This window comes from Oreochromis aureus, linkage group 16, assembly GCF_013358895.1.
Source record: "Oreochromis aureus strain Israel breed Guangdong linkage group 16, ZZ_aureus, whole genome shotgun sequence".
In the NCBI taxonomy this organism is placed as follows: Eukaryota; Metazoa; Chordata; class Actinopteri; order Cichliformes; family Cichlidae; genus Oreochromis; species Oreochromis aureus.
Genome location: NC_052957.1, coordinates 15,986,358 through 16,007,931, shown reverse-complemented (window position 1 = coordinate 16,007,931; position 21,574 = coordinate 15,986,358). Strand labels below are relative to the sequence as shown.

Genomic DNA, 21,574 nt, shown 5'->3' with positions numbered 1-21,574 from the left:
AGTTACACTCCCACAGACGTGTTTTATAGCATTCAGTTTGTGTTCTCTTTTGTTGTTCTTTAGATGTGAATGAGTGTGAGGTGTATGGGACGTGTCCACAGGACTGCAAAAACACAAAGGGCAGCTATGAGTGTTTCTGTGCTGATGGCTTTCTTTCTTTTGGCGAGCCCCATGGGACTGAGTGTGCTGCTCAAGGTAAAGGACAATGCTCTTTATAAACCTTTTAGTTTATAACCTCATTTACAACACTTCACTGTCTCTATAGGAAACCCGCCAGTGATGCTTTTGCCAGACAATGTTCGCATCCGTCGGTATAACCTGTCCTCTGAGCAGTATTCAGACTATGTAGACAACACCGAGCACATCCAAGCCTTGGACTACCTGTGGGATCCAGACGGTCAAGGCCTGAGTAAGACTGCTACGGTATAGCTTTAAAATATTGTGGCATGCAGAGAATATGAGTAAAATAGGTTTTCCTCTGTTGTGCAGGTATTGTGTACTGGACAGTTCTGGGTCGGGGATCTCAGTTTGGCTCTATCAAACGTGCCTATATGACCACATTCAATGATTACGGCAACAACCCGGTGAAAGAAGTGGACCTGAATCTGCGCTACATTGCCAATCCTGATGGTATCGCTGTGGACTGGGTTGGGAGGTAATTAATCAGGAATGAGGCTTTACTTTTACGCTGTAGATGATGATCTCTACTCAGTATTTTAAATCACTGTTCACAGGCACATTTACTGGACGGATGCTGGGACCAATCGAATTGAAGTGGCCAAACTTGATGGACGGTACAGGAAGTGGTTAATCCACACTGATCTCGACCAGCCAGCTGCCATTGTTGTGAACCCATCACTCGGGTATGAGGATGTATACACCATTTGTTCATAAAGATTTAATCTTAAAGTGTTTGGGGAAATAATGGGTTATTTCTGTGATTGCTTCTGGACAGGATGATGTACTGGACAGACTGGGGCAGGAACCCCAGGATAGAGTCCGCATGGATGGACGGTCAGCACAGACAGGTGTTGGTACAGAAGGAGGACCTGGGCTGGCCTACTGGTTTGACTGTGGACTATCTGAATGGAAACAGAATCTATTGGTGTGACTCCAAAGAAAACATTATTGAATCCATGAAGCCTGATGGCACAGACAGGAGAATCGTCATATCAGGAGGTCAGTGCACTGATATCTGCAGAAACCATTCAAACAGATAAGACCCTGACAGATTCAGTGTAAGTTATAGTTTGTGTTCATTCTTACTTTTCCCAGACATAGGACATCCCTACAGTGTGGATGTCTTTGAGGGACATGTGTACTGGACAACAAAAGACAAAGGTGAAGTGTGGAGGATAAACAAGTTCGGGAGAGGAAACAAAGTCAAAGTTCTAACCATAAACCCTTGGCTGACACAAATCCGAATTTACCAGGAGCACCGACACAATCAGTCAGGTCAGAACTCATTTATCTAATACAGTATATATCATGTCATTTATGTAACCATTGTAAAGGTTTTACTCTTCTGTTGGATATTAACAATGTTAGTGTAATTACATGCAACTCACTATTAATGCCAAATAAGTCATGGTTACTTTCATTCACTTACTAGTCTAAGTGAAGTGTTGGCATTCAGAGACTATTGGATTCAACATTGATAGTTGGAGTCGGGGCGGTCTGCTTCTCCCCACCGCAGGGAAAAGGGTAACACCACCTGGGTCTGGGTGCAGTTTCCCCCTCCAGGGACAAGGGTACCCAGACCCGGTTCTTAGAGTACACTTGGGGAGAGTGATTGTGTGTACAGCGTCTCTTTATGTCTGTCTCCGCGTTGGTTGAATGTGGAATAATTGCCTATGAGAGCATGAGGGTGGGAATGGATGTTTGTATCTGTGTGTGCCTGTATGTCTGTGTCTATATGTCAGGTTGGGTATCAGACGCCACCTCTCTGGGGACATCTCAGGCCCTCCAAGGTTTGGAGGCCTATCTCCCCCCACCACTTCCCCTGCCGGTGGTGGACGCCCTCAGACATCGGTGCGTTGGTGGTTCTCTGTGTCCGGGGGTGGGCGCCCAGGTACACACCGCTCACTCCTTGGCGGCTGCTTATCGGGGCCTGGAGCCTGGGGCTCGCCGGGCCACCGGAGGCGGGTGCCCTCGGCCTCGGCCCGGGGCTCGGTCACTCAGGCACAGCTGGCTGCCGGCGGAGCTCACGGGCACGTCACTGCAACCCCCCCTGGCTTCTGCTCCGCGGCTGCTGAGTGACCCCTCATCTGGGACTCTCCTCAGCTCTTTCTGGGATAGTGACGCAGCTGTCCCTCTGTTGGTCTTCCTTGGTCTCTTGTGTTCTGGGGGCCTCTGGATGTCTGGAGTTTTGATCTCCTCCATACCTGCGTCATGCCCTGGAGGACGGGGCAGTGGCCCCCCACACCCTCTAGCAGATCATTACATGAAGGAACCTTTAAAAAAAACAAACAAACAAAAAAAAAAACAAGCGCGTCCATGCTCACAGGTGTACACACAGGTGATCACACACAAACTACACCCTTTTTGGCTCTTACCTCAAAGCACACTGTGCGCTGTCGATCTTACGTGCTGCACAATAATGTCTAACATTTAGTATTTACTGTCATATTCCCATAGATCATTGTGATGTTGTTTATTACTCTCGTTTTCTTCTGCTTGCTTTCTCTTTCTTTCTCAACAGGTGATCCAGATGATCGATATATGTATTTTTTGTCTGCTTATTCTGTTGGTTTTGGTTTTTGCCCTTTTCCCGTCCCTCTTCCCCGCTGTTTTTCTTTCCCTCTTTCTTTCTCCCTTTCTTTCCCCAGTTAAGTCTGTCCCGTATTCAGCAAGTGAAAATAAAATAAACAATAAAGGTGAATCAAATGGACCATTACGGCAAGGCTGGGATGGTCAATTTGGTAAAGTAAATCCGTTGGGCATCTTTCTTCGCCTTTAGACAATAATTCTGATGGCAAAAGAACCAAACGGGACAGGTTAAAAAAAAACAAAAAAAAACAAAACATTGATAGTTTAAGTTCTCTTTAATTCATTCTTTGAACAGAATTTCAAACTAATTTCAAACAGTAAGAAAAAAGCTCCAAGAGGCTCTAAATGTTTGGTTTCACACAATTTTTTTTTTCTACATTTAGAAATTTTTCACTTATGAACAAAAACATTTTTATGAGTGGCAGAAATTATCTAAAGGACATCAGTGGGGATATCCCTAATCTTAAACTCACAACTCTGAATGTGAATCATGCAAAGCTACACAATAAGCATGTAGGACTGGGTGCTAGCTTGGCTCACCTGAGCATGTTAGCACATGCTTTAATGCTTCAGTTTCCTGGATTTAAATTTGAGATAGAACCTTTTACTGATCTCTTCCTACATTAACCACAGAAAAAGTAAACCAATGTAACTAATCCAAACTATTATCTTACGTGGATATCCCTTAGATATTAGTCACAATGTTAAATACCAGAACTACTTTAGACTCGAAAAGCAGTTCTACTCAGCTGAGCATTTAGCAAACCACAAGTTAAGTTAGCCACAACACAGACTCAATTTTAAGCTTATTAATGGATCTAAAGATCCTGAATGAGCTCCCATTTGTCACAAACTGGATCAGAGTAGGTGGCCAGGAGGGAGTCCGCACAAGAAGTTGACTTAAATATAAAATCATTTATCAAACATAACCAAACCAAGACATAACGATCACAAATAAGTTTATCTGGGCCAGCTTTTATAGCCTGCAAGACACAGTTGACCTGCATTAGCTGACGACCCTCCTATAACAAACAAGAAGTAGCAGGCAATGGCTTTCAGGTGTGGCAGGATTGCAGCGCGTGTTATCCCCCACATGATCGCTCACCACTTTTCTGTCTAATCTATGCTGTTCTATCAAATAAAGGCAAACAGTCCAAGAATACTATATAAAGCTTGAAATTAGCTAAACCCTCACTGACAATAGGCATACTTGTGAGTATAAAACTGAGATCCAGATAAATTGAGTTTCTGTAGAAATCATTTGAAGTCACAGAGTGAGACCAAGTCTCTGTAATTTGTTAATTTTCAGGCAGGAAGCACAATACATTAAACTTAGTTTTATGTAGTTAAGCACAGACAGAGGGACCAATGTAATTATAAAGGGCTTAGTTTTAAGTGTTTTCTCTTGTAGATGAGGACTAGTGACGTGGTAATATGTCTTGAAATGTGTTGACAGCTTAAGATATTTCTCAAAATACTTTTATTTTGCTCACTGTGTTGCTTTCGCTCTCTGATGTCATTAGTGTCCAACCCTTGTAAGAATGTGTGCAGTCACCTGTGTCTTCTTCGACCTGGTGGATACACCTGTGCCTGCCCGCAAGGCTCCTCTCCGGTGGAGTTTGACTCCAACGAATGTGACGCAGGTAAATAACAACAACCGCAGTGCATGTACTGTCTGCACCCTCACGTAAGCTGGGATTTCGCATCAATACATCCATCCTCCACTCGTGCTTGGCTGCTCCTGTGTGGTTTTGAGAGACTGTGCTGTGATATTGTTTCATTGTTGTTGACTCTCTGGTATGCCTGGCTTTTGCTCCTGCAGCCATTGAGGCTCCTGTTGCAATGCCGCTTGCATGTAGATGCATGAATGGTGGAACCTGCTACACTGATGAAGGGGGCCTGCCCAAGTGCAAGTGAGTTCATGTGCCGCGGCCATTTTTACCCATCGCTGTCAGTGATACCTCATATCTTTGGAATTTTCCAGCACACTTCAGGTTGTTTTACCAGTGAGGTTTTCCTGCGGCTAAAGATTGTTATCGCATTTGATCATGATTTTGTGCAGATGTCCTTATGGCTATGTGGGCAGCTACTGTGAGATGGGAAAGTCGAGGGGTGCTCCAGCAGGAACAGGTATGGTCGTTTACTTATAAGCTTACTAACATTTTTTAATGTCTTAATATTAGAGCTAGACCCAGTGTTATTGTTGGCCAGTAGTAGCTATTTGCCACTATATTGTTATTGGCGTTAGTAAAAGGTAATAAATGAAAAAAAAAATTAAGAAGAAATATTTAAAGTAGAGATGGGACCTTTCAGTTTCCTTAGGGATTAATAAAGTATTCTGATTCTGATTTAACTACGTTACGAGTGTTGACGTGGTATAGTTTGTCCACCAGAGGGCACTCTGCAACTTTTGTCGGTAACTCACAGTTTGGAAAGCGGCAAGCAACAACCAGCTGATCTGAGCAGATCACAAACGAGTAATCTGCCACTTGTTGAGAGATGAAAAGAAGTTTATTTATAAACTGCATTGTCATATTATCTTAGTAAGGCCTCATAAATAACTACACATAAATGTTTCACAAAAAGCAGCCGATATTTTTCTCTGTGAAAAATATCGGCTGCTTTTTAAATCACCAAATATCAGCATCAGTCCTGTATCCCAAATCCTATATCAGTCAAGCTCTACTTAAAGCAATATTTCCTGCATGCATGCTGAAGAAGTCACATTTATTTACTGCTTATTTACCTAAAATTTTAAGATGGGAACATTCTGGCTCAGCATTTGCAGAATTTGTTGAGTGGATGAAATCGCAGAGTTTTTAATAGCTAGCTAATTAACACATCAGTTTGACCAATGTTTAACATAAACTAACAGGTCTGCTAAAAGTCACAAACAGTAATGGGCTTGTCAGCAAAATGTTATTAGTCGTGTTAATGATCTGCACCTCACTGCGAACGTCCTGTAACCGTGAATCTGCATATTTACCCCCCTTTTCCTTTAGCTGTGGCTGTTCTATTGGCTGTCATTATCATCCTGATTACTGGAGGTTTGGCTGTTGGAGTTTTCCTCAACTACAAACGAACAGGCTCTTTCATCCCCTCCATGCCCAAACTACCCAGGTTTCTACCACTTCTTTTCAGTTAAAACTATGATGGAGCTCACGGTATAGATTTCAGACCAAAGTTCAGGTGTTTGTGTTTTGTTTTTGTTCAGCCTCAGCAGCTTGGTGAAATCCGCTGACACTGGGAATGGGGTGACGTTTCGGTCGGGTGATAATGTGGATCTCGGACCCTCACACATTGGAGTGTCATTCATTGACACAGGCATTCAGATGGTGAGTCTTGGATAAATGCATACAAGCACCTAATCATTTCCAGGATCACTAAAAGTATACAATCAGCCTTTTTGAACATGTTCTCATACCACTTCAAGAAGTGCTTGTTTGAGAGCTTAACAAATATTTTAAGGTTCAGTAATGACTATATAGATAATCTCACCATTATAATATCCCCATAGGATGATAATTTTGCCATGGAGGTTGGGAGGCAGCCGATTACATTTGAGAACCCGCTGTATGCCACTGGTCATGTGTCCGGGGACCCTGCTGTTATTCATGCCACGCAGGTACTCACAAATGAATATCTTTTGCACTTTACAGGTTGGAGCAGGGACTTTCAAACCTACGCAGCTTGTAGAAATTAATTAAAGGAAACGAATATGCATTGAAATTGGCTCTGAAATCATTTTGACAACCAAGTAAAATAATAAACAAAAAGAAAGAGGTTCACAAGTTAACAATAAAATAGAAACAGATAATATACTTACATCCCACCACATTAAACCTTGACCCTCTGAGGCTGGGTTAGTATCTCCTTATGACTATTATACAAAGTGTATACTATACATTTATTATGAAATATAAATGAACAATATAAATAGGAACTACAGGAGATCCTGTGCTGCCAAAATGGTAACACCAATCTGGTGCCTCTATTATGTTACACAAAGGAGGAAAAAACAAACCACAAAGACATCACTGTGTATATTTTTTAGGTTTTGTTTTATGAACCTTTAATTGATCTGATTTATAATCATAAACTGCTACATTTTTGCTTTCAAACAGGTGACTGTGAATGTGAGCGGTGATCAGCGGGAGAACAACTTTGCAAACCCGGCTTACCGTGGAGACCCGAGCGTAGGCGTGGTGAACACGTCTACCGTCAGCACCCAACCTGTCCATGTGAATATCATACGTGCACAAAGTCAAAAGAAATCTACTGTAAATACTTTTAAAGCACTCGTGCATGGAGCCACCTCAATGACTGTGTTTTGTTTGCAGGAGTCAAAGTGGAGCTTATTCAAACGAAAATTAAAGCCAAGCACCACGTTTGAAAACCCTTCATATTCAGAGGTATGTCCGGCCATTTTCTAAGACATCAGAAATGAAACAGAAAGTTAGGGTGGGGAGGGGAGAGGCTTCTCTTTTTTACCATCTGTGCTGTTTTACAGATGAGGGATGAAAAGCCCGTAGGAAGCAGCGGGGACACTTCTGCCCCTGAGCCATCTCCGTTTGCCCCTCAGAAGAGGGATCGCCCCAACACCTTCTCGCCTACCGAGGACAGCTTCAAAGACACGGCCAACCTCGTTAAAGAGGACAGCGACGTATAACCCCTCTCTCGTGGACGGGAATCGAAAAAAGAAACACACTTTGCACAGAATTTATTTTTTTATGCAGCCTGTGTACAAAACTCAAATCGTTTTAGGAGAGAGAAGTACATTTCTATAGAACGAAGAAAAACGTCTTCCGTGACTATGCCTTCTGACATTTCTTATGCCAATTTTGTGTTTATGTTTTTTTTGTTTCTTTATCCTGATGTACGATATGTATATCTTTGCACTGAAGCTGCTGATAGAAATGTTAATAAATATGTTGTATATTTGTAAATTTGAACAGTAAGATTTTTTTTCAGAAATATTCTGGAATAGATCCTAAATAGTTCGGCGTAAAGAAAATAACACGTATAAAAGGCGAGCTGCATTGTGAATGTACAAAATGATCAAAGGAAATTGGAGAAATGCGATGGGTAATAATATCTGTTTCACCACTGAATACATACCTCATTTCACGGCTTAATTGAAGCAAGACAGATTCGACTTTATATCTCTTCAGTATGTGCTCCAATATAAACAGATGCATGGGCTTAAATACGTGTGCAAAGCATACTTTCATCCTTCTTAATCAAACTCATTTTTACCTTACATCACCTTTGCGACTATTGTTTTTTAGTGATATTACTGGAATGAATAATGGCCAAATTAGTTTGGAACAGTACTTGAATGTGCCCAAGTCTATTGCGTGGATATGTAGTTGATCATCTTAAAGAGCAATATACGACCCAAGAATGCAGATGTAGACATTTTCTAAAAAGTTCTTTACAGATTGATCTATGTTGTATCATAATGAGGACAAATAAAAAATGTTATCTGTGAGGAAATGTCCAAATGGATTCAATTTCTGCTGCTGAGACGTGCATGAATAAATTTCTTATTTTGTAACGTGGTCTCTTTTCCTTCACTTTATTGTTACGGTCCATCTATTTTCTAGATCTAAGGGAGGTTTGGGGGCTACACCTTGGACACCACACAAATGCATTGAGGAAGACAAAGATTTAGGGTCATGTTCATCCATGTTTACCCCTTTCTGCCTTCAGAGCTGCCTTAATTCTTCACACAGTTGCTGCAGATTTGTCAGTTGCACATTAATGGTGTGAATCTCCCCTTCCACCACATCCTAAATGAGTTAGTGTTATCCTGCTGGAAGTCGCCACCATTAACTGTGGTGTTTAAAAAATTTAAAATATATGAGCTTAAAAATGTGTGCAAATATATTTTCTTGGCACACTTTAGGTCCTTTAGATCCACACCATTACACCACCACCTCCACCATGAAATGCTGATACAAGACAGGACGGATCCACGATTTCCTGTTGATTATGTCGTATTCTGACCCGATTAACCGAATGTCGCAGCAGAAATCAAGACTCAACAGGCCAATCTTCTATTGCAGGGATAGGGAACTCCAGGCCTCGAGAGCCGGTGTCCTGCAGTTTTTAGATGTGTCCTCGATCCAACACAGCTGATTTAAATGGCTAAATTAGCTCCTCAACATGTATTGAAATTCTCCAGAGGCCTGGTAATGAACTAATCATTTGATTCAGGTGTGGTGACCCAGAGTGAGATCTAAAACCTGCAGGACACCGGTTCTCGAGGACTAACGTTCCCTTCCCCTGTACATTGTAGTGAATGCTGTGTGTGTGGTGTTCTTAAGCTGCTGGAACCTTGAATTTCCCCTTGGGGATTAATAAAGTATCTATCTATCTATCTCTCTATCTATCTATCTTCTCGAGGACTAACGTTCCCTTCCCCTGTTCTATTGTATAATTTTGATGAGCCCATGCACATTGTAACCTCAGTTGCAGGAATGGGACCTGCTGCGGTCATCTGCTGCTCTAGCTCATCTCCTTCAGTGTTTGATGTGTTGTGTGTTCAGAGATGCTCTTCTGTATACCCTGGTTTTAACAAATGGTTATTTGAGCTACTGTTTTCTCTTTTTTGGATCATCTTCTCTAACCCCTAGAGATGCCTTTGTGGGAAAATATCAATATATCAGTAGGTTCTCTGAAATACCAGCCCATCTGAGACTAGTAACCATTTCATCAGGTTGTCTTGATTATGTCAAAAAGCCTAAATTCCCTGAGTTGATGTCATGTGATTGGCTGATTAGACATTTGCATTAACGAGAAGCTGAACAGGTATACTTAATAAAATGGCTGGTGAGTTCATTTTATGAGCCTATTCATATTTTATAAAAAGTATTAGGAAATAGGATGCATTTGAATATCAGATGCAGCTTTACCTTAGGGTGAACATGGTCAACACATACAGAGGAGAGAAGTAATGACACAGTCATACAAACTTTTACAGCAACTGTAAAGGCTGTCTGCTATTTACATGTTTTGTTTAGGAGAAGGGAGAATCACATTGACCATAAAGTCTGCAACGAATGAAGGGAGGTAGGACAAAGGGATCCAGAAAAGCTTTGCGTCCCAGCCTGCTGCGTAACGTCTGCGTGGGAAGCGAGCGGTCAGCGCGTGCTCCATGCACCTCGTCACCTTAGAGATATCCGGACTGCACAAGAGTCCCATGGAGAAGGCCTGAGCTTTCATATCTGAGAGATCAATAATCAGATAAAAGTGATCTTACAGAGCATCTGTTTAGCTGATCTGTAGCTGATTTAAACAAGGTGCACTTTTACTCACACTCATCTAAGTATGTAGCTCCATATGAGTCTTTCACATCTTGAGGGAGGCGGGACCACAGCCTCCTCAGGTCAGCATCAATAAGATCAACGCGGGTCACATTAGTCTTGAAGAAACCGGGCTCGATGATGCTCACATTAATACCAAAGTGCTGCATGTTCCTCCTGGTCAGACAAAGCAGACAACATGTCTCTTTAAAGCAAGTGAAAGAATTTTACTGAGCACTTCTCCATCAGTACTATGCTGAGGCATAGTTAATATGTGAGCATTTTCATTCGTTTGATACTTTCACTAGACTGTGGTAGATGTAATTTATGCTTTACTATATTTTTATGTGTATGATTTTTTTTAATCATAGGCAGAGGTCCGTGCATGGGTGGATCATGAGACAACAGACCCCTACAGACTGCTGGGTACTCACAAAACGAACCTAATCTATCCTTACCATGATCAAGACAATCAAAACAACCATAAACCCATGATAGAGTTTGCGTCTCCAACTATGCATTGTGTAGATATTTTTTTCGTAATTTTGTCTTATTTATTTATTTAGTTCTTGTCTCTTATTGGTCACTCTGCATCTACTTATAATTTTGATCATTTTTGATTTCTTAATGGTTTTGTTGTATCTCATTTCTTGCAAGTAGCTATCTCAACTGCTACTTTAACTATAAACTATATCTTTCTGCAGCAGAATATTATTTAACAATACCTCTGTATATGTTCTTAGGCATGATTTTAAAAGCTTTTGGAAGTGTTTCTTAAAGCCTGGTTCTGCTGGAGTCTTCTTCCTGTTAAAAATGAGTTTTTCCTTCCCACTGTCGCGAAGTACTTGCTCATAGGGGGCCTTCTTATTATTATTGACCTTCTTATTATTGATTTCAGCTCTGTCATACTGCTAACATTGCTTTATACTAGTCTCCTGATCTGCCCTTAAAAGATATGTAACTAACTGTAGTGTGGAGCTAGCTTACATGATTTTATTGGTCAATGTCACCAAAACCATCTTGCCTACCCGAGTATTAATCCCACAAAATGCTACGTCCAGATGAACAGATTCAACTTTTGGAGATATTAATCCTTATCTTTTTATAAACAGATGTTTTTAAAATTATGACTTTAAAAAAACCCAAACATCTCAGCAGTATGTTTTTAACCACATGTTCGTACCTGAGGCTGTCAGAAAAGGCTTCCACTCCCCATTTGGACAGGCAGTATCCTCCACCAGTGACAGACAGTCGTCCCAGAATACTGGCTACATTCACCACTCTGCCCCGAGCTTTCTTTAAGAGAGGCAGAAACTGGAGGGTTACGTCAATCACTCCTATCAGATTCACATCCAAAACCTTTGTGAAATCCTCTAACTTCATCCATTCTGTTGGGCCGATGGGTGTCGATCTTCCAGCATTATTCACCAGACCCCACAGACCTGCAGGATACAGAATAACGATCAACAGAAATCAGCTCATGACCTTCATCTTTTAAATCTTTTGCTTTGTAATCTTGACAGATTAAACTGCTTACAGCCCATGCAGATTCTTCTCTGCATCTGCAGATGTCACACACTGACCTGCTGTGCAGGGTTTCAGTGCAAGTTTATCAATCTGTTATCTATGTTCAACCCTAGAGAAGAGTATGAGATGCTCCACATATGTAGGTCGGCCAAATTTTGGTTTGTATCTTTTTCTGTAGGCATTTTGTAAGTAATGGGTATGCCATGAAACTTCCTTTTATGTGTGCTAATGTGCATCTGAATGTTGGATAAAGCCAGGTCTATAATTCCTATTTGCTGGAGTAGACTCATTGCAGAGATGACTCTGGATATCTTTTGCATACAAAATAGTAGTTTTTCCCAATTTCTGTAAAATTTCTTTGGTTCTTGTGAAAAAATCAGATGTTTTTTGCCCCTTGGGCTTCTAAAATCTATCAAATTTGGAAATCTATGTGGTGAAAATCTGTCACTGACACACTGAACATCTGAGAAGCAGGTGAAAACAGACATATGGATTCTTTTCTAATGGTCTATAAGATAAAAAGGTTAGGAGCCACTTACATACAGCATGGGCCTGACAAACTGATCTATGGCATTTGTTTTATATTTGCCACCTTTGTTTTTTTCAGTAAAAATCTTTTTTTCACAGATAAAATCAAATGATGGAATTACTTTTTGCACATCAGTAATAACATTAGTTTTCAGCACATGCTGTCCCACAGTTGGTAGTCAGATCTTAGTCTACAGTCAAGATTTATGTCAGAAGCAGGTTTCTCCCTCCTGTTTAAAAGGCAGGATGTGTTACATGTATCAGTAGGAGGATGATGGGTTGATAAAGGGATGGACCAGCTTGGCTTTATCTCTCCCAGTGCTTCACTCTGACTGGCACCCTATCAGTGTGCACCCCCTGCTGTCCGCCCGGCTCACCTCGCTCTCCGACCTCTCTGCTCACAGACTCCACCGCCTTCCTGATGCTCGCGCTGTCTGTAACATCCAGCAGGAAGGTCTTCAGTCTGGGAGAGGCAGCCGCTGCCAAGTCTGCGGCACCTTTCTCTGTGAGGCAGGCGGCCATGACTTGGAAACCTTTTCGGTCCAGCTGTTTGGCCAGAAGATTCCCAAAGCCGCTGTCACAGCCTGTGATGAGCACATGTTTTTGGCTGAAACCATCAACCTTGTAGGAATCTCTGATGTACCAGCGGACGGCAGCGAGCGTGGCCAGAAGGAAAACACAGGTTAGGGCCAGATGTGACAGGATTACCTAAGACACAAAAATTACAACTAAAATGGAAGACTTCACACATTCATAATGCCATCCTCTACTTTATTTATTCTCTGGATAAGTTAATTAATTTATACAAAACAGAGAAACCATCTTACCTCTGCCAAATAAGCTGCTAGACTGTCTGTAAATACCTGAGGGGAGAAACTTGACATGCAATTCAAAACATTTAAGCAGCAGTAATAAAACCTGAATTATACACAGGGCCTCTAAATGTTTGTTTTGCCTCTTTTTATTTTTCATAAAGCAGAGCATCACATGAAAGTTCTGGACATTAAAGAATAAAGCAACGCCTCAATTTAACACTTAATAAATAAAAGATTTAAAACTTGTCTCGGTATTAAAGCCTGAAACCAGATTATCAAACCAGGGCCCCACTGCTATTATTTAGCTGCAGCTCCCCCTTGTGGCGTAACTGGTTATGGCAGAATTACAAAGCTTTTAAAGACCCATTCACAACTAAGTGAGCCCTTAACCCAGTATTGAGTAGAACAGACTGAGATGTGAGAAAATGTGGCCACACCTAATTTATATGTCCCCAAATAAAGTTCAGTTCACCCAAACAAAAAATTGGTGTCTACCCTCACAGGTCTGAAAGCTGGGAGGTTAAACTGAATACATTTAATCAGTATATTTTTGATTTCATTAAAGTAAGAAATCACAGGTTTACTGACCTGTGATGTGTTACTTTTTACTTGTGCTTCACCAGATTTCATATGGTAACATTATATTATCCTAGAACTCATCTGAGAGGGGAATATATGAGGGAGCACATGTGGCTCAGGAGGTACAGCAGTTCATCTATTAATCAGGAGGCTGGTGGTTTGATCCTTAGCTCCCCTGGTCTGCATGCTGGAGTATCGTTGGGCAAGATACTAAATCCTGACTTGCCCCTGATGTGTGTGCATGAATGTTATGCATTAAAAAAGTGTATGTGTGTGAGTGAGTGAAGCTTGAAGTGAGAAAGTGGTTTGAGAACTCAAACTGAGCTGATAAGCACTAGAACTACAGCCCATTTATCTGACATCTGTTAGCTCAAACTACAGGAAAACGCTGCTTAGAGCTCAGTATTATAAAAGACTTACAAAAAACTGGATCATTACTTTTCATAGACACTCTCAGCAACACTAAAACTGTAAAGAATTATTCGCTGGTACCAATGTTTTTTACATTGTGGTGTGAGAGATTTTATTAAAAGATCTTAATCCAGTCCTCTCTTTGTTTCTCACATGAACATACAGGAATAGGAAGTATGTAGTTAGAAAAAAAAAAAGTGTACAATTTTGGGCATTTTCTCAATACATCTTATTTGATTTGTGCACCAATTGCGTTTCATTAACATAACCCTGTGAGAACTCAAAGTCAAACTATCTGCATGTTAGAAACTAAACTATGGGTAAACAGATTTTTAAAAACAACATGACAATTTTCATTCACCCACCAGATGTCATCAGATCTCATTAAGCTATCTACTTAAAATAAAATGTAACAAAGAACAAAACAAAAAAAAACAACAAAAAAACCCCCACATACAAAAATATCAAAAGGTTTCAATCGAGCCACTCCTGTCAAGTAACTTAGTGTACAATAAATAAACAGGCAATAACTTATCCAGATGTGAGCTGAGCTAGGTGATCACAATGGGTACAAGAACCAAACAGCACGAATTTAAGCACCACTAAATGTATAGTAGTAGAACAAATAATAATCATAAAAATAATACAAACATACCATGGTTACAGCTTTAGATGTTTCTGCTGCTTCACCCCTGGGAATATAAATTAACTGAAAGGTCCTTTCTACATCAAAACCTGGTGATGAAGGTGAAATTATGTAACAAGTCTGCAGAGTCAAAGTCCGATATAACAGGAGGGTCTAAAAGGTTGTGTAATACCAGGCATGAGCCCTGGTTTTGATAACAGCACTCCCCTTCCAACTGAAATCAATTGTGAAAGCACAATATCTCTGACTAAAGGTTACAGAGCACACAGTCTTCGATATGTAGGACGAATACGTGTTAGGATATTTTGCTTTATTAACAAAGTTGAGATGACACAGCAGTCAAGATTATTACATGACTTGACACAAAGTTAATTGTCAGTGCTCAAAGGTTTCTTCATTACCTGACATGTACTCTACTGAGAGCAGCTCTATTAATCAATTAAACAGATGTAATAATGTCTAGAGTCATAATTATTGTAAGAAAATAAACACACACACATAATCTTCAGATTAGCCCAAAATCCTCCATTGACTGACGTTACAGAAACTACAGCACAGATATTTTGGGTCTGGGGGTACTTTTAATGAAATAAGTGTCTGACAGCCAGCTCGGCATGTACGACATGGGCAACCAGAAGAACTTGGCGTCCCATCCTGGGGAGTAGCGAGTGCGTGGATAAAGGGCAGAGATGGCGTGCTCCATACAGCCGACCACCTTCATCAGGTCCCCGTCTACAAGCTGCCTGTACCTCTCGTCCAACTGTTCAAGCACTAAAAGAGAAACATTTCACACATGAGTTCTGTAAAAATAATTCACTCCGTAAATCCATCCACTCCACTGAGCCAGCTGATTTATCTGGCAACATGATATAAAACAGTATTTCTCAATTAAAGGACTAATGATCATCAGTCGGGATCATAGGCAAGATTAATGCAGCTGAAAAGAGCCCAGAAAGCTTCTGGTGCACAAAATCTTGTCTGCTGCATATTGATTCTGCACAGTCACATGAAATGAAGAAATTAGAGTAGATACAATGTCAGGCTGAAGATGGAAACGAGTGCAATGGATGGACGAACAGCTTGAACACATAATGCATCCGGCCACAGCTACTGCCGATGTTGAGGCATTAAAGAGTAAGTCTTATCTGTTTAATGAAATAAAGCATCTCACTCATGTCCAAGAAACCATGCCCATAGTCGTCCTTCACTTCCTGAGGTAATCTGTCCCAGAGCTTCATCAAGTTATTCTTCAACATAGCCGTGTCAGTCACGTTTGTTTTAAAGAACCCGGGCTCAATGCATAGCACCTTGACTCCAAATGGTGCCATGTTGAGGCTGAAACACAAAATGAGATGCTGCAAGTCAGCAGACACACAGGGTACGTATGCACAGGCTTGAAAAGTCAGACGTGCTCTCACCGGAGGCTGTCATTGAAGGACTCCACGCCATACTTGGACACACAGTAAGGTCCGCCGAATGGGCTGATTCGACCACACACACTGGCGATGTTTATCACCCTGCCTTTGGCCTTCTTGATGAGGGGGAGGACACTCAGGGTCACGTCGATGACGCCGAGCAGATTGACCGCTATCATAGGCTTGAAATCGTCTATGGTGAGCCAGTCGTTGGGACCGGATGGCACTGAGATTCCAGCGTTGTTCACGACGGCCCAGAGGCCTGAAGTAACACAAACCCAACAACAAGAAGCACAATGAGAGCCACAGTACCGACACACAAATCCCTGCTTCGGACTGCGAAGCAGTCATTCATGTTGAAATATAATATACCATAAAAACAGGGTCACATGAGAAATGGGACTGTTGTTGAGCGCTGGAACAATAACATGACATAATTTCTACTCAATAATAACTTTATCGCTTCATAAACTGCTGTTGGAGAGAGTAGATGTTAAAAATATTCCCCAACTGTGGCCCTTGGGAAAACTCAAATGTCTTAACTTTTTAAAATCTTTGTATTATTGCTGGGAGATATTTTTTCTGGGTCATTAACCAAGACTGACTCTGAAATCATAGCAAACCACTCTTAAGAACATTGTGTATTTGCTTCTCATTTTATGTCATGTAGGCCCACTTTGAAGTGATAAACATGCTCTGCTGGTTTCTAATCTAGACTCAATTCCATGAATTCACACTTTGAAAATCACTGATATGAGCAGCTAAGCATCTAATACAATAAAGTCAAATGATTTGCAGATACATCCTGCAGATTCTGCCTAACATGACATTTTCCCCTATCAAAATAGTCTCACTTTCCACTGCATAACATTAACTTGTCAAAGCCAGTTTAAAAACTGGGCTCATAACTTTGATTTCATTTCCCAGGTCTGATATTCAATTCAATTCAATTTTATTTATACAGCGCCAAATCACAACAACAGTCGCCTCAAGGTGCTTTATATTGTAAGGTAGACCCTATAATAATACACACAGAGAAAAACCCAACAATCATATGACCCCCTATGAGCAAGCACTTTGGCGACAGTGGGAAGGAAAAACTCCCTTTTAACAGGAAGAAACCTCCAGCAGAACCAGGCTCAGGGAGGGGCGGCCATGTGCTGCGACCAGTTGGGGTGAGAGAAGGAAGACAGGATATCTCCTGATGATGATGATGATGATGATGATGATATTCCTGATTTTGGGTCCCCCATCTCTAATGTGAATAGCCAATGATTAGATATACAGTGCTAAACTAAAAGTAATATAGTTATTTATTAGGCAAACAAATTGAATTCATGTTCATGGTGGACTGGACTCCTCTGATAAGTACAACCTTCAACCACTAAAACTTAAGGATGTAAGTAAATAACTGAAAACAACGATGTGCTTTACTATGTTTTCTGTTTTTTGGGGGGGTAAAACTATATGTTCGAAAACAGTGGATTAACCATTAAATAAAGCCCCAAACCCTAAAATGTCTGGAAATGAGTTAAACAGGCTGGCTCTGCCTGCATCCAAACACTCTGAGTCATTAAATACATTAACCCTTTCACGCATAGTGGTCACTACAGTGGACAGCTACTCAAAGGCTGTTTTCTTGTCTTTGTGTCAGTGTTGATGGTATACTTGCACATAAACACAACACGCAGTGTATATTATTTATTCGGTTGTCAAATTCACAAGTCAAAACGTATGCCGTCCACCTAAGTGGACATGTAAAAAACTCTTTGAAAAGTAGTGAGAAAAGTAATCCTCCACTGTAGACTGATGGCTGTCGATACTGTAGTGTCCGTTTTGGGATGCAAATTATGGACGCCAGCTGGAATTTTATGCGTGCGGTGACATAATGAGATGTTCTCTTTGCTTCTTTGTTCTTACAGTTCAGTTGCTCAGGGTTTGTTTTATTTTCCTTTATGCTGGAATAAACAGAACGAGTGGGTGGGCTGGTAGCTGGGTTATTGACTATACTGACAACAGATAGGAGTATACAGAGTGATACAGTCCTCACTGTGAAAAAGGAAGGTCTTCACATTGAGTTTCAGTCTCGTTCAAATTTCATTCAAGGAAACAATACTGAATAATTCCTTCCTTAGTATATTTATTCTACTCACGCCTGTCTAAAGCAATTAAAAATTACTGCGATGGACTACTTTTGTGATAAAATGAAAGAAATGACTGTCAAAACAGATGAATTGCCTTAACAGCCACTTTAACTAATCAGTTTCCTGGCATGTAATCAAAATATTTGACATTTAAGTTCATCGGTTAAAAATGGGAGACTTTACACTGGGCCACTCACCCTTCTGTCCAACCAGAGTCTTGATGAAAGCTGCCACTTTGCTCACACTCTCAGAGTCGGTGACGTCCAGGTGGATGGTGGTTAGCCTGTCGGAGGAGACCTTCTTCAGCTCATCCTCACCCTTCCCGGTGTAACAGCCTGCAATCACGCGGAAGCCCAGCTTGTCCAGGTGCCTCGCCAGGAGATTACCAAACCCGGAGTCGCAACCTGTGATGTACACATACTTGTCCTCCTTGTTGGAGACTCTTTTGGTTTCTCTGTACCAGCGATAGACGAACCAAACAGCCACCAGACCGAGGATGTACAGAAACATTTTTCTAGGGCCAAGAAGAAGACGGAACATTATTATTAGGTTATATTTAAATAACTTTAGACAGACAGACAGACAGACACAGACAGACACACACACACACACACACACATACATACATACATACATGGTCATGGTTAAATGATTATGACAAACAGGTGTTGATGTGCAATAACATAGGAGGTTGAGCCAAAACCCTCAACAGCTGTGTGAGGGGGTCAAAACTACGAGTGTAGGTTGCTGATAAATGACAGCTTCATCTGTAAATCTCACAATAATACTACAAATAAAATGGACAAAAACAAACAGTCCTAGACTAAAGAAAAGACCATCAATGAAAAAGTTTATAGTCTAGGATTAGGCTTCATTCACAGCTGGGAAACTGATTTTTTTGATGATTAAATCATTGAGATCAATGACAAGGTTCTGAGTTGTGCCAATCCGGTCATATTTAAAAGACCTGTCATATTTGAATGCCTACCCCATCATTCTTCTTGGGTTAACCGGCTGCTCTTTTGTACAAATATTCATCATATCTGGATCTACTTTGTAAAGAAAACCAGTACTTGTATTTGCATTGAATGTGAGGAACAGAACAAAAAAAACACAAAAAAACCCAACAAAAATAAACCTCATACATCTGTTCTGAGAAGATGTCCTATAGGAACTAAACGCACACATGCATTATGTAATGATACACGACAGTAACGAAACCATGCTGTGATTCATGGATCATCCTGCCACTCCTGTTTGGCCAACCTTACACCTAACGTGCTTTTCTTCAATGGAAAAGGAAATGAACTTACACTCACTCTTCTGCATATTCCTGTAATATGTTGTCTTGACTTTGCGCACACATTCACACTCCTCTTTGTCATGCATAGTTGTTACATCTGTAAACCGTCTGAGCATGCTACTCCAGGTTAACAACCTGCTGTAACTTGACACACTCAAGCTCCGTAAACACGCTTCACAATGCTCATGACGTGACGCCTGTGGGCTTGGCAGACTTCGCAGACAATCAGAAAGACTAAACTGCACTTTTGTGTTCTTTTTTGGTAAATGAGAAATACTTTATTTGTGAAATTATTTAAAAATGCACCATGATTAAAGTGATGACAATAACATCTGGCAGATGCCTCTCTCCCAGACTGATATCATGCATTATAGATGGTGACAGCATGTAGCATGAAGGCCTTACAGATATACACAATGGCGCCACTAAATGTGAGGGAACCTGTTAGAATGACAGATAAATCATCTGTTTTGACCACAAACAGAATCAGCACCTGGTGAGACTGCAGACGGAAATATAAACATAAACTAAACATCCGCAAATGCAAAGAATGACAGATAACACAAGGCTGTGAAGAATTTCACATATTACTTTGACAACTTTTACTGTCATTTGAGAAATGAGACAAAGGAAATAGCCACGGGAAGTTTTACACTTTCGTCTAGTGTATGAAGAAGTATTTAAATCATCATGAGTACATTTAGAAATATTACACTATAAAAGAAATGAGCACAAACGTACATTTAAAGCTACTTTTGGGCGCTCTCTTCTTTCCCCAAAGGTTAACCACAGCAGATCGATCCACATGTTTGATCTGACACAGATTTTATACCGGATGCCAGCTCTAATGCACCATTGCCATTTATCTGTGTTTTCCCCCAATTTTTGTGGATCCTCCTGGTCTTCAAACTAGAGAATGGTTAGGTAAAGTACCTAAAGTAAAAGGCCGAAATTTGTGTATCACAATTACAACAATTTAGATTCAGATTTATTTCTATTTTTAATGTTAAAAAAATACAGTTTTAAAAAAATATGTTCACCTGAGTCAGGATGAGTAAGCAGGAGAAATGGTTGAGTAAATGTACTAGTTGACAGGTTTATCCGGTGGAAGAACGTACTAAAGTGGGGATGGAGGTGGGATTAGCCTGGGTGACTGGAGCTGGGTGTGGCAGGGATGGCACGAATGCCCTGTGAGCTATGCAGGAGTTGCACAAGCTAATTAATTATGAAAATCTGGATTCATCTTTATGTTAGATTTTTGGATCTAACATATCTGTAAAACACAGGATAATAATTTAAAAAAAAATAGTTTCCACAGTGATATTCTCACACAGAGTCAAGAACAAGAAATATATAGAAATAAAGAAATAATTTCACTAAAACACAAAACACAAGGAAAACAGGAAACAATCACAGTTTAGAAGCCGGGACCTGGGGGGTATTTGATACTTTTTCCTCAGTAACGTTTTGTCTTAATAAAACTCATCTTGACCCACACACTTCATTCATTATGAAATCAGCTGATTATCCTCCTCAGCTGCAGATAGATTTAGAAGCCTTACCCGTGGTGGGGTGACTGCGCCTCACACGTTTGAACTGAACAGAATAAATGAGTAACTGAAGTTAAACAAACAAACAAAAAAAAAACAGGTACACGTCGGGGTACAACTGATGACACAGCCTGCTGGGTGTAACACTGAGCCAAGCCTTTTATCGCATTAACTCACTTTCTCGTCTGTTACATAAAATATAAAATTTCAAGGCGCGGAAAGATTGATAAACTTCATATATGGAGCGTAAGTAAAAAGTAAAAAAAGATATAAAAAAAAATAACTCACCTGCGTGTTTTCCAGAGTCAGTACATGAAATCAGACTTGCAGCGCAGCGAAGCATGAACCTCCACCGGGAAGAGATAAGAAGTTCATTTTTCTCTCTCCCCTCCTCATTTGTTGCCAGTACTCCGAAACTTCCGGGGATAGTGGTTGACTCTAAGGGTTGCCATGGCTGCGTGACAAAATGCACCAAAAGGGAGAGAACCCGGTGGCAAGAAGCAACACAGCCAGTTCAGCGGAAAAATGACTGAACTGGCAACTTCAGCCAGAGCTCTCTGAGATTTTTTCCACTGAAAAC

The 21,574-nt window shown here is 40.8% G+C and overlaps 3 protein-coding genes across 7 annotated transcripts in view; 1 reads left to right on the top strand and 2 right to left on the bottom strand.

Moving 5' to 3' along the window:
* The window catches only part of lrp2a (low density lipoprotein receptor-related protein 2a), a 54,451-nt gene extending 46,125 nt beyond the window's left edge, over window positions 1-8,326 (top strand). For 2 of the 4 annotated variants that reach the window (XM_039600247.1, XM_039600246.1), the window contains 15 exons: window positions 64-195; window positions 266-409; window positions 490-655; window positions 735-863; window positions 956-1,179; window positions 1,276-1,455; window positions 4,293-4,412; window positions 4,592-4,682; window positions 4,832-4,899; window positions 5,772-5,889; window positions 5,984-6,104; window positions 6,287-6,394; window positions 6,894-7,010; window positions 7,110-7,181; window positions 7,280-8,326. In XM_039600247.1, the coding sequence (XP_039456181.1) occupies window positions 64-195; window positions 266-409; window positions 490-655; window positions 735-863; window positions 956-1,179; window positions 1,276-1,455; window positions 4,293-4,412; window positions 4,592-4,682; window positions 4,832-4,899; window positions 5,772-5,889; window positions 5,984-6,104; window positions 6,287-6,394; window positions 6,894-7,010; window positions 7,110-7,181; window positions 7,280-7,438 (1,949 nt within the window). In that variant the 3' untranslated portion in view covers window positions 7,439-8,326. Of the gene's footprint in view, window positions 1-63; window positions 196-265; window positions 410-489; window positions 656-734; window positions 864-955; window positions 1,180-1,275; window positions 1,788-4,292; window positions 4,413-4,591; window positions 4,683-4,831; window positions 4,900-5,771; window positions 5,890-5,983; window positions 6,105-6,286; window positions 6,395-6,893; window positions 7,011-7,109; window positions 7,182-7,279 lie in introns of those variants that run through there. The other 2 variants (XR_005608684.1, XM_039600248.1) reach the window with 2 other exon arrangements.
* Window positions 8,327-9,658: 1,332 nt separating this feature from the next.
* Window positions 9,659-14,710, bottom strand: rdh1 (retinol dehydrogenase 1). The gene is made up of 6 exons (XM_031743344.2): window positions 14,592-14,710; window positions 12,959-12,994; window positions 12,509-12,839; window positions 11,260-11,518; window positions 10,090-10,253; window positions 9,659-9,998 (listed from the first exon to the last, which is right to left on the bottom strand). Exons 1-6 carry the CDS (start codon window positions 14,592-14,594, stop codon window positions 9,778-9,780), a joined length of 1,014 nt encoding a protein of 337 aa, XP_031599204.1. The 5' UTR covers window positions 14,595-14,710; the 3' UTR covers window positions 9,659-9,777.
* dhrs9 (dehydrogenase/reductase (SDR family) member 9) lies at window positions 14,023-21,430 on the bottom strand. 2 transcript variants are annotated; one of them, XM_031743345.2, is made up of 5 exons: window positions 21,283-21,430; window positions 18,339-18,655; window positions 16,001-16,259; window positions 15,754-15,917; window positions 14,023-15,353 (listed from the first exon to the last, which is right to left on the bottom strand). In XM_031743345.2, the coding sequence occupies exons 2-5, from the start codon at window positions 18,649-18,651 to the stop codon at window positions 15,130-15,132; spliced, it is 960 nt and encodes a 319-aa protein (XP_031599205.1). In that variant the 5' UTR covers window positions 18,652-18,655; window positions 21,283-21,430; the 3' UTR covers window positions 14,023-15,129. The 2 variants fall into 2 exon arrangements, with proteins under 2 accessions (XP_031599205.1, XP_039456183.1); XM_039600249.1 differs by lacking the exon at window positions 21,283-21,430 and adding an exon at window positions 20,186-20,343.
* Window positions 21,431-21,574: the final 144 nt, after the last annotated feature.

Bases quoted from the DNA above. Each gene is read 5' to 3' on its own strand.
- rdh1 (XM_031743344.2), bottom strand. The intron at 11,519-12,508 runs GTGAGCCGGGCG...TGTATCCTGCAG, and splicing joins CAGAGAGGTCGGAGAGCGAG to GTCTGTGGGGTCTGGTGAAT. The intron at 10,254-11,259 runs GTACGAACATGT...TTGTCTGACCAG, and splicing joins GCCTTTTCTGACAGCCTCAG to GAGGAACATGCAGCACTTTG.
- dhrs9 (XM_031743345.2), bottom strand. From the start codon at position 18,651: ATGTTTCTGTACATCCTCGGTCTGGTGGCTGTTTGGTTCGTCTATCGC. The intron at 16,260-18,338 runs GTGAGTGGCCCA...GTGTTACTTCAG, and splicing joins GACTCTGGTTGGACAGAAGG to GCCTCTGGGCCGTCGTGAAC. The intron at 15,354-15,753 runs GTGAGATGCTTT...TTTCTCTTTTAG, and splicing joins GCATGGTTTCTTGGACATGA to TGCTTGAACAGTTGGACGAG.